Source organism: Grus americana, chromosome 1, assembly GCF_028858705.1.
Source record: "Grus americana isolate bGruAme1 chromosome 1, bGruAme1.mat, whole genome shotgun sequence".
Taxonomy (NCBI): domain Eukaryota; kingdom Metazoa; phylum Chordata; class Aves; order Gruiformes; family Gruidae; genus Grus; species Grus americana.
This window is the reverse complement of record NC_072852.1, coordinates 124,275,458-124,291,263: the sequence shown is the minus strand read 5'-3', so window position 1 is coordinate 124,291,263 and position 15,806 is coordinate 124,275,458. Positions and strand designations below refer to the sequence as shown.

At 37.3% G+C, this 15,806-nt stretch overlaps 1 protein-coding gene across 9 annotated transcripts in view; it reads right to left on the bottom strand.

The window, feature by feature from the left end:
- Positions 1 to 15,806, bottom strand: part of CASK (calcium/calmodulin dependent serine protein kinase) — a 225,369-nt gene that overhangs the window by 83,035 nt on the left and 126,528 nt on the right. For all 9 annotated transcript variants that reach the window (XM_054802304.1, XM_054802342.1, XM_054802297.1 and 6 more), the window contains exons 6-8: positions 14,798 to 14,900; positions 2,662 to 2,837; positions 448 to 570 (exon numbers count right to left, since the gene is read on the bottom strand). In XM_054802304.1, the coding sequence (XP_054658279.1) occupies positions 448 to 570; positions 2,662 to 2,837; positions 14,798 to 14,900 (402 nt within the window). The remainder of the gene's footprint in view (positions 1 to 447; positions 571 to 2,661; positions 2,838 to 14,797; positions 14,901 to 15,806) is intronic.

The window sequence follows — 15,806 nt, the reverse complement described above, 5'->3', positions numbered from 1 at the left end:
CACTCTGGTGGGATATTTCAGGGATCTAATGTAAGAGAGCAGCACAGTTAAGTAGCATAATGTACTGCGATAAACTGCACGGCTATGTGCGTGATAGGAAAGAGGACTTGATATGACTGAGCAAAGAGGTCAGAAATTACTCTTCTGGAGTTTGAGAGGCACAGAAAGACAGATGAATACCTTCTTCAAGCTTTATTCTACACAGCCTTACTCCCTATACTCTGATGCTGCCAAAGATGCCTAAGTGAGTTTGCTTTTGCTGTTAAGCAGGAGTTCAAGCCTGGCAATTATCAAAATCTCAGGCTCTAATCTTAGAAAGCATTTAAAGCTTATTATCACACATTTTGTACAATGTCACGTCTACTTTGAAAAGTTCAGAGAAACAAGGAAACAAATCTTTTTCTTCCTTGAAGAGGAAACTGTTATGTAAACAGCTGCTTTCACTACCTTTAACCAGGGATGATTCAGTGCTTCATATACTGTTATCCTTTCTGCTGGATCCAGCATAAGCATGCGGCGTACCAGATCTTTGGCACTTTCAGAAATATGGCTCCATTGCCTAGGATTCATCTGATTACAAGCAAGAAAAAAAGAAATTAAATTAGTAATAAGACTATAGAAAAAAACCTTACTTCATTAGTGTACATTAGCTGCTATTGAAATGGCATAAAAAATTGAAAACAGTGAGCACTGTATCACATAACTGCTGACATATCCTTGGTATCATGTTGTAATCACAGTGTAATTTTTTACATATGCTACATTTTGTTCAGATAAAAGTGACCACTCAAAAAAGAAAAAATAATTTGGCTTTGTCTGACAGTTAACTATGCATATGATAAACATAGAAATTAAATCTTCTCCTGAAATCAATGTAAGGAATGGCATAACAGTCTCTCTATATCAACCCACAGTTTTATGTCAGTGATGCTTAGTAAGAAGGGAGTCAGCTAATGCCTGTTGTGAACTACTCTGGTCCTGGGCCACAGGCATCATGGACAATGGCTCTTCCCAATAAACTCCTTTCAACTTTACAAGAGTTAAGCATCTTCAGCCACTCAAGTAGGAAAGCATACTGATGTGTGATCAACAATACAAGCAATTGCAGCATTTTTTAGAGCAGAACTGTATCTTTAGGAGAGAACAATGTGAAGGATGATTTAGAATATATTTTCATCTTGTGCATATGCAAGTTTGTGTCCAACTAGTCAAGATGATGGACACCCGAAAAAAACACATTAAAGTAAGAAAATGCTTTCTGTGATAAAGGATTCTATCCTTAAGCTATTTCTAGATTTTTTTTTAATTTATGAAGAACTTAAGTTTTATTTAGATGGTACACTGCTAATTTTACAAGGTACTAAATGACAATTCAAAATGATAGCCAGACTCTTTTCAATGTTATAATCTGTTCATTTAAAAAGGTCCATTTTATTTAAAATCAGTCTTTATGAAAAATGATTGCTTTAAATTGGAGCACTCAGGAACATTATCTGGCTATGAAATGCACATTTACAGCTGTGATTTGTCATTTCTTTTTCAACTCTAATGAAATGAAGGTAATTGCAAATTTGCAGCAAGACTGTTTTGAAATCCTTATATTATTTTCACTGAATAGACATATTATTGTGGAAACAGGAACAGAAAAGGAACTGAGAAGACACAATGTGCTGCCCATGACTTTTTTTAAAACAAAGAAAAGTTAACTTGTATGCTTCCAGAAGGTTTTAGCTGCTTAAGAGATTCCATAAAGAAATCTTCCACAAAGTGAAATGGGAACATCTACCAGTCTATGCATTCCCAAAACTAGCGCCAGGAAGAAATCCTGCTGTTTCTAGGAATACAACATTCAAAAAATGACAAATATGCTCCTGACTAAGTGCAGTACCACTGCTGTCACATTTTAGCAGACTACTGTTAAGTTCATATAATAAAATATGTCCTAAACCGTATTACAGAGTATCAGACAGTTTCCACTTTTAGTTTGCTAATACACAGCTCGTGTATGACCTTGGTTGCAAAGTAGAACAAAACTGATCTTCGACAAAATCAGAAAAATAGTAAAGTTGAAGCTTTAAATTTGTCTCCATAATGGCTCTAGGACGCTTATGTTGTCAAACATGCTTATCATGCATGCATACCGATTTGCTTTCAGTTGCAAGTGGCTCCTTTTGAATCATCAGCTGCACTTTACTACATACTGTACTAAAAAGAAAAATGCATAACTACACCTTTACAGTAACATGCATTTTGTTTTAAATCAAGGCAGTATGATGACCGGCCTTTATGATAGTTCTTTTAGTTGATTAAAAATTTTAAATGATCCTTAAACCTAAGGTAACATACAGTATGTTATACTTCACAGCTAAGCCTTATGTAATCCTACTGAGCTCAATGTACAATTACGGGCTAGTTGTTGCACCCATTTATTATTTCATCTAAGTAAATATTCCTGTATTCTAATTCCTACCATTGATACAAAACACAGCAGGAACAACACAGACTGGAGAGAAAAAAATCATCTCTCTTGCTGTGCAACACAGACAGATTTCTGTAAGCTTCACATTTAAACCAGGCTAAATAATACAAAAATCAACTTTCAGAAGTTTTACCAGCAGAGCTCATCTCACTAGAAAAGGACTCGGGTATACCGTTATTTACCTTGTATTTTCCCTTAATAATGCCTTCAAATAATCTCTCCTTGGTTCCATAAAAAGGCAAACAACCGCTTAGCAGGATAAAAAGGATCACGCCACAACCCCAAACATCTACAGGCTTCCCGTAAGGTTCCCTTTTTACCACTTCTGGGGCCATAAAATGAGGTGTTCCTACACGTCCTAAATGGAAATAAAAACAAGATTAAGTCAAAGTGATGTGTGTCAAACACAGAAATTAAGACTATCACTGCATTAAACTAAAACAGTTTTACTAAGTGTTGCTCATCAGTTAAAAGTTTAACATAATTCTTTTTTCTTAAAGTTTAGTAGTTATTAAATACATCCAGTAAGACAAATCAGTAGTTTCTCTTTTGCTTGATTTATACTTCTATAAATTGAGGAATATTTTATCCTACCCTGCAGACTGTGAAACCAGACTTATATAAAAGCACTACAATTCTTCAGTGAAACATGGCATATAAAAGTAAAAATATCAATTTGGACAACCTTTGAAAGAGGAATTATTTATCCAGACAGCACATACAAAGATAGTGTAGAGTTCTAGTCTACACTGTTTACTTGAAAAAAAACCTGCCTATAATTGGCAAGAGCATAGTTTGGTCTGACACTTTGCCCAAACCTTAGCCACTCTACTAAAACTGCCAATGAGAACACAAAATGCTAGCAAATGTGCTGTTTATTTCTTTGAAGTAGGCAGTATCTTACTGCAGATAGAGAGATAACGCTAATTTGTTTTGCAGAGTGCTTTCAGTAAGTGCCACACAGTAATGGTTCTGGGACAGAACTGATTTTGCATTGGTAATGAAGGTATACCCATAAAACCAAAACATATTTAGTACCAACTAATCTTTTGGGTGGGTAAACCAATTAGAATGACTTCATTCAATTTCTATGTAACACATTAAGCCAAATGAAAGCAACAAATATTTTACCTGTCCCTAGAAATATTTCTCATTGTAAAGAGGTTTGTTTCCACTGCAAAGGATTTGCAAGAAGCTTTGAGTGCTCAGGGGCACCACTGACACTGACAAACGCTCTAAGTCTTTGAATCACCCTGGTTCCACCGAGTACTGACAGAAGAAAAAAACCCACAACTGTAAACAGCAAAGCGTTACCACTTGTAACTTCATAAATTATTCTTGCTCACTGATACTACAGTGGGCTTCGGAGGCTCCATTCCAGGCTTGCAGCACCTTTGTGCTGGCTAGGAGAGTTTACAGTGCAGCCTAGAGAATCCGAGATGTTTGCACAGCGCGTATTTAATTCAGTCTTGTGTGGCAAAGAGACTCTTGCTAGACTACCCTATCCTGCACACTGTTTGAATGTGAGTTAGCTAAGTCACAGCAGTGGTAACAAACACCTAGGAGACTACCTGGCAGTAGCTTACTCAGTAAAGACCATCCTTCGTTTATACCACCTAATGCAGGAATACAATCTAACCGTGCGCAGTTCACTAGTCTCCGCTCACTCCTTTTTGCGTCTACAAGGATTAAAAAATTGACAGAAAGACGGTAGCTTTTTCACCATACTGTTCTTAAGGAGAAACAACACCGTTGTCAAACTTCTTCGCCTGGCTTTGTGTTAAACCTTTTAATTCCCAGTTTATGAGGCAAACCCTCTGCCAAACAAATGTTAGGAATCTGCCTGTGACAAAGGAACGCTACCTCACCTCTAAGCTAGGTCAGCATCTTAAAAAGTCCATGCAGTCTAGACTGACGTGATAGCAAAGGGGTAGTTCCTTCCCAGGCTAAAAGAGAATAAAACAGCAAGATGCTGCAAGTCCATCCCTCACATGGAAGGAAGAGGAAGGATATTTACGCTGGACAGAGAAAGACACAGATGGACACAAGGAAAGATTACTAATTCTTCTTGTTGGTTTTACACAATTTATAGGCTTATGATGTATCTTTTAGCCTGAGAAACCTCAAAGTCAAATCTTCAAGTTCACAACTATGAGCGGAAGAATTATCTCCTTAGATGACCCTAAATCTCTCTCTTTCAGATGCCGGGTGACAGGGAAGGAAAATGGAAAGTATATATATCCAGTACGCACAAGCTGCTGAGAACTCTGGGGGGTTTTGCCCTTTTTTTTTTTTTTATGTGCCTGCCAATCTCTATCTATATGTGCTTCCTAACTTTTTTTCCCCTAAAATGTCATCATTTGCAACAGCAAAAACATCAACATTTCCGGCTCTGTATTGGGTTCTGCATGTACATAAGCAGCAACACCTGCCTGTTCAAAGAGCATTTGTACATCACTTAGACTGCTCATGTCACATTAGTGGTATGCATACCACAGTCTGAAAATCTGTAGCACAGAAGACATCGTGCAAGACCGCAGAGCAGGCTAGCTTACCCTAATCTTATTTATCACAGTGGTAAACCTCCTGGCATTTGGGTGATTTTGGAGCAGGTATAACCTTTCTTACACATTGAAAACAACATTTGTGGTAATAAAGTTCGTTCAAATCTTTTTTTATCAATATGAATGGAAAATCATATATACTGTGAAGATTCTGCCTTCCTACCAGGCCTTCTAATTGCAGTTATGAAATCTGGGAAGTCTAGAGAAAAGTGGTTATTCAAAAGACAAGCAGCAGAAATCACCAGAAGACAAGACGTCACAAGGACAAACAAAGTTATTTAAAAGAGGCATCAAACTTCAAGGAGATATACAATCATTGGGATCAAGTAGTTAATGAAACTAAGAATCCCATGTATCAAATAATACCTAAGGTGATTTAATGTGTATTTTCAATAATTATGTGCCACTCCTCCCAGCTCAGGACCTTCTTTGTGTTTTAAGTAAACAACTGCAGAGACAACATGGTAAAAAAATTACTATGTGCTGTGAGAAGTAGACCTAAAGCTGTGAGTTTTGTTTTTAGTGGTTGTTTTTTTCACCAATGCATTTAAGTGTGCTAGGCATTTGCAGTACAGTGAAGGACAATCTTGTTCTGAGGAAAATGTGTCCTTGCAAACAGTTACCCATCCTGCACTTTCTCCTATGGTGTAAAATAGCCTATTGAGCAGCAACAGACACAACATAAGCAATACAATAGTGTTGTTGGGTGTAGGTGTTTAGGTGTCCAGGTGCTGGCAGCAGGGTGGTATCTGTGAGGAGAGGCTGGGGCTGCCCCATGCCGGACACAGATGGTTCAAATGGGCCCACAGCAGGGCACAGCTGAGCCCAGCAGCCAGGATGGTGGTGCCTCAGGGTAAGCCTGCGTAAGAAAGGGAAAAACATTGCCCGGCAGTGAGGAGTACAGGAAAAAGTGTGAGAAAGAGCTGGTGAGCCCTGAGGTAAGAGCAGGAGGAAGAGGAAGAGCTGCTCCAGGAGCTCCAGCAGAGATGCCCCTGCAGCCCCTGGAGAGGCCACAGTGGAGCACGTACACCCCTGTGGCCCACGGAGGACCCCACACCAGAGCAGGTTTCTACCCTGCAGCCCCTGGAAGACCCCATGCTGGGCCAGGCAGATATTCCCTGAAGGAACTGCAGCCTGTGGAGGACCCACGCAGGAGCAGGCTTGTCCTGAAGGGCTGCGGCCCACGGGAGGACCCATGCTGGAGAAGAAGAAAAGTGTGAGGAGGAAGACATGGCAGAGAGAGGCTGTTATGGACTGACCACAGCCCCCCATTCCCCATCCCTCTGCACCACTCGGGGTTGGGGGGTAAGGGAGTCAGGAGCGAAGGAGTGAAGGTGAGCCTAGGAAGGGAGGTGGTGTATTCATTTTTGTCTTTGTTTCCCACTCCCCAAATTTATTTGAACTGGCAACAAATTATACTGGCTTTCCCCAAGTCAAGTCTGTTTTACCTGTGATGGTAACTGGTGAGCAGTTTGCATGTATTTACCTTGACACATGAGCGTTTTTGTCCTATTTTCTCCCCCTGCTTTGTTGAGGAGGGGGAGGGAGTGAGCAGCTGGTGGGAGTTTGGCCCTTAGCCAAGGTCAACTCATCACACATGGTTATGCTGGTGTTAACATACAGAATACTGATTAAATGAGGAAAAATAAGATGAATCTTCCTCCAAAGATAGAGCTTGTTTCTTTTATTTTCAGTTTTCAAACATCACCTTACCTGATTTAATCATGGGTTGTATATAAAGTAAGTAACCTACAGAGTCAAGAGAGTATCAAAACTGCATATTTTTTTGCTTCCTTCTCCCCTTCAGCAAATAATGTTTCAAATTAAAATTACTTTGCAAAAATTGATAAGCAAGAAAAATACTTCATTATTTATACACCCTCATAAATATATGCAGAAAAAAATAGTTTCTTGGAATTGAGCATTAATCAGCTTCCCTAAATTTTGCAAAGCAGGGTCTTGATGGTGGACAACAATTTCAGATTTGCTTTCCCCCTCTACTTCAATTCCTGACCACAGGGCAAGGAAATACAAAAATACTTACAGAATTACTGAATATCAACAAGTAGTAACTTGCAACACTACCCTTATCAAAACTGCAGACAAAACATAATGTGCAAGCATTTCTTATGCAGCAGCCATCCACTGCCAGCACTCTGTTCACTACCAATGACCTTCATCATATTATAATTTTTTTCCATAGATGCCTTCTTTTCTAACAGAACAAGCTTCTCAAGGTTTATTTCTTAGGTTCTATGCAACAATAGGCAAATTATAGCCTCTTGATACTTCAAGGTTCCTATTTTGCTTTATCTGGTGACATCACATCAGAATGTGAGGCTGCACGCTTACTTAATACTCAAGAGCTCTTACAGACAAACTGTCAGACTTAGAAGTTATGGTTAAAAACCACTGTCCCTCTCTGAGCATCATCCCAAATTTTCCTTCTCCTCCTTTGGAAGTCAAAGAACTTCGATTGCAGGTGGGAAAACTGGATCTTTGTTGCCCTGGTTCAAAACCAGTACACCATAGAAATCCACTTTAATGAACTGCTTGATGTTAAGCTGAAGGACTAGACTATTTCAGTATATAGGTAACATTCTACATAGCTATTTAAGACCCCAACAGACTGCTGCCATAAACTAAAGGAAAAATGGATGCTACTTAATAGCATGCTGAAACATCAGTACTACTAAACCTTAATGCTCACTTTTAAATTTAAAATGAGAACTCCATAAATACAAATTAAATGAGAAAGAAGTCTAGGCTAACTTAATAAAATCCTACCACTTATCACTGATTTTAGATTATAATTAGTGAAAATAACTACAGAATTATTTGGTTTTGTAGCCTTTTTAGTGCAGATTGCATGATCGTGATACTTGGGACAGGGGGGCAGTGATGGTGGTGGAAATCACAATTTCATCTCCATGAAAAAGCAAACCCAGAACAAACAGAAACTTAATTGGTTGAGACTTGAACTGTCCAGTTAAAAAGGATAAAAAAATGCATATATGTGTATGTATGTATTAGAAACTTAAAAAGGCTAAAGTAACTCCTGGGGCAGCTGTCACCCTCGAGACAACTAACCACTTCACTGGGTTCATCAAAGGAGCAAATGATGATTTTGAGGTTATTCTGAAACCTGACCTGAGCAAGGACTGCTGACCTGCACTTCTGAGCAGCACTTAGCTCAGCAAAATGAATGGAGTGCACAGATGAACTTACAGAGAGAGGAATTTTTCCAGTGTTGCAACTACAAGAACGGTAAGGTGAATATCAGTAACAGGATAAACAAAGTCTATAGACAGCGAAGTTTTCTAAAATCATGGATCCTCACTGCTCTTTAGATAAAGTATCACTTCTGCTGAAAATTGTCTAGTAGAAAATTTGCCTTCTAAACACGTCTGGTGTAAAATTTTAGAATTGTTCTCAACAGTTCAATTGTTATAAAATATTTTAGAAGCTTTTTAATTTTCTTTGGTGTTTTGGAAGAAGCTTTTTGGAGGCAGTGTGAGAATGAACAGTAAGCAAAGGCATTTTTCTCTCTTTAATAGATAACTCCTGCCTTCTATAGCTCTTTTATTCTTCAGGATATAAGAACACTCATGGATATATTTGAATGACTGCCCATGAAAAAAATAACATTTTATTTAAATAAATATTGCATGCATGCATAACATACATGATCTTCATTTGTATCTGTATGTGAGAAGAAATCATATGGAAGACTGGAATCGATTTTCTGTCTATGGGCTTCTAGGTTCTTTTATCTGTTCTAGAGTAGCATTAACTGAAAATCATCACTATATGAAGACTCAGCAGTGGTATGTATTCAATGTGATACTTGCCTCCATCTAATTCATCTAATTGTAAATAAATGACTACATTAAAGCATTTGCTGACTTAGGAAGCACTCGATGCCTGAATAGATACAGACATTACACATCTTATTTCTAGAGGTAAGCTTTCTTATTAGCCAGTTTTGAGGCATGTTGGTAGTCTGGAAATCTATAAAATTGCTAATTTTGCTGATTTTTTTCCTGTGGATAAACAGAGAGCTTCAGTCTTCAGGTGTTGTCAATCTGATATCATTCACAAGCACTAAAGATAAATTTTGACTTACCTTTGATAATTTAGTTTCTATGACTCTTTCCATATTATTCCAGACAATAGGGCTATGCTTTCCACAAGAAGAAGAGCATATACAGAGACCCAATCAGATTTTGTCATCCCTAAGGCAGGGGATTGATGACCAAGATATCAGAAGGAGAGTCTTTCAACAGCAGTAGTATCTGAACGATGTATAAGGAAACAACTGGAACAAATAATTTTTAGGAAAAAAATGTGAGGTACTAATAAACATCACCATCTGACCTCTCATAATAGTGTAATAAGAAATATGTTCATAAATTAAGGAGTTTCTAAAAGAGTGGGATGTCCAGAATAATGTGGAAGGAATCGAAGAATCACAGACAACAGATCAGACTGGTCAATACTTTACTACTTTTAATTCCTTTCCACATTACTCCAGACAATAGAGATGTTTAAAGCAGGTGTACAGAGAAGATGAATAGATTTAAAAAAAAATAAAAAATAAAAAAGGCAATTCAGCTTCAGCACAGAAGACTGTCTGAAGAAAATGTATTTTAAAAGATGCATAAGCGGACAACTGGATATTAGTGTCCAGTACACGAACAAGGCAAAGATCACATGTTATCTAGACAAATTATAATAATCGATTCAATGGCCTTTTCAGCCATAAAACTATGATGGAGTAAGTAAACCTAAATTGACTTTTAAACACATTAGCCTCCTGTAAGCACTCTCAAATTGACTCAGATGTAAAGTGGAATTTCTGAGAGACAGTAAGCCACAGTTGTATCTTTTAAATAAAACAAAGTCTATCAGAGGCAAAGCTTTGAAGAGGCTTGAATTTTTTTATTTTTCAGGGGAAAAAAATCAGTGAAATAATGCTCTTGCTTTGCAGAGAAAAGAAACACTACCATTTAAGTGAAAGAATACTAGTGTAGGACCTCAGCTTACAACCATTTACCTTGAAAAATAAAAGAAAGATTTGCTATATTATTCAGACACTGATGATGAAAAGGAAAAAAAAAGTCTATGCAGCGTACAAAATAACATTTCAAAAATATTATTTTTAAACTGGGGTTTATAAAACCATCAAGAAGATCCAGTTTGATGAAACACTGGAATAGGTTGCCCTGAGAGGTGGTAGATGCCCCATCCCTGTAAACATTCAAGGTCAGGCTAGACGGGGCTCTGAGCAACCTGGTCTAGTTGAAGATGTCCCTGCTCACTGCAGGGGGGTTGGACTAGATGACCTTTAATAGGTCCCTTCCAACCCAAACCATTCTACAATCCTTTCTACATTGATGGGAACAAAACAAAAATAAAGAACTTAAAAGATCCGCCCCACCCCCAAATTCCATTGTCTATTTGCAGGGAAATTTATGGTAATGCCTTCCTTTGCTATTTTTGCAGTAAGTCTAAAAGGCTAGCTGATGAAGATTAAGAACATTTAAGATGTTTTCCAGTAAGATGATGACGGTTGCGTTAGGATACCTGAAGATACTATAGGATTCTGAAGCAACTTAGGGGACCTAACCAATAATACATAAAAATCAATATTAGACTGGATTAGCATCACGGTACCTGTAACATTTTGCTGCTAAAGGTAAAAGTGAAAAGCAGTTAACTATCCATAGATAAGGCTTGACAGTTAGTATAGAACCTCATACGACCTAGGTCTATACAGTTATCTTATTTTGCACTATCTGAAACCAGGAGAAAATAAGTAGATTAAGTGGAGGAAATAGCACTTGTGGACTCAATGGCTTTTGTTCTTTCAGACTTTTACACCATATACTAGCTAAAAAATCCAAGATTTAGCATCCAGGATATTTGATATCTGATAAATCTGATGTCACATTTATTTCAGAAAATATTGTGACATTTCATACCACCATTCTGAAAGAAAAATTGTCCAAGGAAGAAGATAGACATCATAATGTGAGATTGCTCTATCAAATCATTGACTTCCCAGACGTTCCACTACTCCAGCTGCATCATAGCCATGCAAATATGGACTGCTTCCTGTCTACATCCTGTTCCATAAAAGACTTCACTTTTAAATTTTCATGATCTGTAACTACTGTGTATACTGCCAGAATTCCATCTTAAAGTACCTACTTCAAGGCTTCAAAGAAGTACACTTAGCAAAATTTTCCACTTCCGATCGTAAGAACTGCAAGAAGAGACCTTCAGAGAATGGTAGCTCATGAAAACAAGTTCCTGTAACTCAGATGATGACACCTGCTACTTATTCACTGCATTGCAGCTTATGGGCAAACATAGTGAAACAAGAAGTATTTCCTTGCATTTCCCTTCTGGTCTTATGAAAAATGAGTTATGGCTATGTCCTTTTTTTTTGGTACTTACTTAATTAAATTCCCTTAAAAATAAACTCCACTGGGTTGTTAGCTGATGTCATGTTCCTAAAATCTATTCTACAGACATTTGCATTAATGACATCTAGTATGATGTCACAGCTTGTTATGATGAGCTCCCTTACACTTTTGTTACATAATCCCCTATCTGCTCAAAAGAACACTGTAGCTATAATCCTTCTAAACAACACAAGTCTATCTTTGGACTTACATCAAAAGATTGGGACTGGTCTACTTTCAATACCTGGGACTTAGTTTAACTTTATTACAAAAATCCCCTTTCGCCCCCAAACAATTTACACACACTGGAAAAAAGATGTCTTTTGTTAAATTAAAAAAATTCCGTCGTCCCAAACAAAGCAAAAGCTGTACCCTAGAAGGCAGTCTTCGAAGACATTGAGGGAGAAAATTCCCTTCTACTTGTGTTCTCCTGGGCTACGCACAATCTGGTCTTGTCAGGCACAGGTGTGTCAATGTAAAAAGGTAAGCAAAGTGGCACAAATGCAAATGCATGAAAGCAAGACAAAAAATTTATAATAGTGGTAACCCCTGGATATTTTAGATATAACAACTCCTATTTTAGAAGAAAAATACTACCCCAAAAGAGAGTGACCATCATAGATATTGAAGACCTTTTGCATAATGGCTGGGGTTTTGTGCAAGATTAAGGGAAGGGTCCTGTCAGTTGAACTTTACTAGTTACATTACTTTCAATGTTGACAAGCTTTTTCTCGAGGAAAGCTGTCCTCTTCTGGTTTAAAAGATAAACTACTCCAAGCAACATAAAATAAGGAAACATAAAACATTCTGTTCTTGAACACCAGGGTCATCTACATAGGGATTTACACTAGTAATGTGTATATTCTGCTAGGGTATTGTGGTAATACACATTACCTAGATACAGAAAGTTTAGTAAGTATTGCATTTGCTGTAAGTATAAGACAATGTGTTTCAGTATTGTAAAAATTTTAAGGTGCACTGAGCACTGAAATGGGCTAGAAGCACAGGGAGTTTTAGGGTCAGTAAGAGAATCTTAATGCCGTAATAACTTTTACTTAGTAAAGAGCTTCCTTTTTTGATGTGTTAACCACCAAATGGAGGAATTGCCACGCTGAAAGGGAAATAATTGACTATGTTAAGCTGAATCAATGTTTTTCACTAAAAATTAGAAAAAAGAAAGTGACAGTGAACAGGTTGGTTATTATACTGCTTATAAACTTCTCTGTAAGGAGAATTTCTATTTCATTTAGGAGACAATTGAGAAATAAGTACTGCCTGTAATTTATTATTACCAACCAAAACTTATCCATAGGGCATATGGATAACTTACTTAAACAACTCTGCAGAGAAGCAATGTTTTAAAATAAATATATAGCCCAGTTCAAACAGTATTGTTAACTTTCATATAACACGTATGGGGTGATACTGTAAAGTTGAAGAAATAAAATCTTGCAAGTGCTGTGTAAGGGACTGTCTAGTAATACGCCTTCAGGTAGGACTCTGGAAGAGAAAAGAATTGCCAGATAACAGATGTAGTTTGTGGCATGAAGACTGGCATGGAAGATGAGAAGAAAGAGAAAAGGAGTCTGCTAAGGAGAAAGCCTGAAACAAGTAGTAGAACTGAGACCTTCCATGGTATATAAATGAAGTGGAATTACTTTGGGTATCCCTGAAAGCGATAGGAAATTTGAAGCTGAAAGTAAAAAGTGCTAACAGAAAGGCTACAACGTGGAAATGGCAGTTGAGAGTGAGGGGAAAAAAAAAACCTAACGTGAAGGCAGCCTGATATGGCAGCAGTTGAGATGGATGAGGCAAAAGATACAGAAACAGAGAAATATTATACTCATGAGGCTTAAGAAAGAAGCTTCTGTAAGTACTGCAAACAGAACCAAAAAGGAATGAAAACATTTTTACACAGAAAAGGAAAGACCAGACCAGCACTGATAACTGCACAGAGGTTGAGCACATGAACAGTGAGTGGGATTGCAAAACAGTGAATGGTAACAGGAAAGGAAGGACATGACAAATACAATGCAGGATTTTTTTTCCAAGTTGAACTGGAGATTTCTTGCGAGACAGCTAGTAGTCTGAAAAAAAGGATGCTGTATCTGACTACCTCCAGAAGAGTAGCTGAAACAGAAGTAATGGAAAAAGTTGCTCAGTGAGAATATAAAGAAGAAAAATGAGAGAATCATAAACAAAAGTGTAGGAACTATCACTAAAAAAAGCAGTGGCTGAAGTACAGAAAATTTGAGAAACACAGGAAAAGTAAAGAAAGGAATGACCTTTTTATTAAGGAAACAACAGCAGCTTAACTGAATGGGTATTTTCTTTGAAAAGATGTATCCAGGCCTGCAGGTAGTAAGATACCTGGATATTTCCAGGGTACTAGTGATATCTGGAAGAGAAAGGAAGCTGTTGGTATGCTTTTATCGGATTTGCTTTTTGGTTTAAAGAGCATATAAAAGCCAAATTGATGCAGACCTTGAAGTAATTAGATTAGGAAATCTGAGTTTTTGAAGAAGCATGGTACTGAGAGGAAGTTACTCATTTTGAAGAAAAAAAAAATTTAAACTAGCAAAATCTTTTGTTTTGGTCTCCTACTCTGGCAATGAAAGCATCAGAAAATTGATTGGGTCTTCATCTGTGTGGGCTGATTAAAGCATAACCCTATTGTCTGGAACAATATGGAAGGCAGCTAGAGGAAATAAAATCCACAGAAAACAAAACACACTTAGTCAAAAAATATACATACGTATCAAGATATTGATGTCTTATGCAATAATTACAAGGAAATATTAAAACACGGAAAAGAGTCACATGTGAAAACTAGTAAGATTTTGCTTTTAAACACTGTAGCATTATGACAGAAATTGCCTAAGAAACATAGGGGAGCAGTGAGGATGCTGTAGTAAGTCCACACTCGATTGCTTTGACATACATTACAATCCTGATAGCATTTTTATTTGATTTGCTTTGTCAAGCAAGGAACAATTATGCCAAAGATTGTATTAAAATGGATAATTCTTTGCTTTTTTCCAGTTTTACTTTGATCAAACCAGACTAAGCTCCTGTTGAGTAACATTCAGAGGGATTTAATATTCAGTATCTGTATGCACAACGATGTTATGCTCTGCTAGCAATTTAGCTTAACTGTGTGCATTTATAATGTCAACAAAGTCTTTAGTGAAAGATTATTTTTGAGCTCTTGTTTTGCAGGTCAGGTTGTGTTGGAAGAACAGAACTCTGCAGTACAACATACATAATATTTTATAATTTCTTACCTCCAGCAACTAGCCCAGACTCTCCTAACTGAATTGCTACCCCGAAGCCGCCAAGCTTCACTGGGGCTGAATTCTCTTTTGAGGCAAGCAGTACACAGTGCGGCTGAAAAGACAAAAACCCAGACAAATTACGATATTATTTGAGAAATACGATTTGCATTTTAGAACTTATTTTCAGAAACTTGCAAACAGAAGTTAAAATTTTTGGGGTTTTTTTGAAAGAATTTTGAAATTTCAGATACATTTTTTCTGGCATGGACTCCTCTTTCTTCATTGGCTTCCCTTTCAATTGTCCCAGGCCCAGCAAAATCCTTTCAGGACTTAACAGAGCTCACAAGGAACACAAAGTGAAATCATAATAAAATGGAGATAAAAATTAACGCCTATAATTTCTTACCTGGTATGACTTTTTCTTTTTACCTTTCACCCTTAAGCCTTACACTTTTTCAATTCTCCAGCAGAAACATCCTGCCTATGATACACTTTGTCAGATCTTATCCTTCACACAGAGAACATAAAACACTATTTTGAGCCTTAATCACAGAATTCACTGTTCACTTTCCAACTGCAGAAAAAGAACATCCCTGTGATGCTTCTAATAAATATTCCACTGAGGCAGGAAATTGTTTAGGTTTCTAAACTGGATTCCAGGCACAGCCATCCATACCTTTGATTTTCCACAGCCTTTCCACTACGAAGAGTAGGGTATAATGTATCAAAATGGAATAATATTATACTACAATTTGGATGGATTCTGAAGCAACATACAGACAAAAATCTATTAGAACACAATTCAGTATTTAATGCACATAGTCAAACTACTGTAATTGATATAGAATTACTTCCTGCATTTACTCAAAGCCTCCCTTTGCATTCAACCATATTATTTAAAAGGAAGAACATAAAATTTGTATACTGCTTAAATTGCAAAACTAGAAACTCAAAATAGTGCAAAGGAGCTACAACAAGATCAATCTAACTACCTGTAAAGTCATCATCTGTAACCACT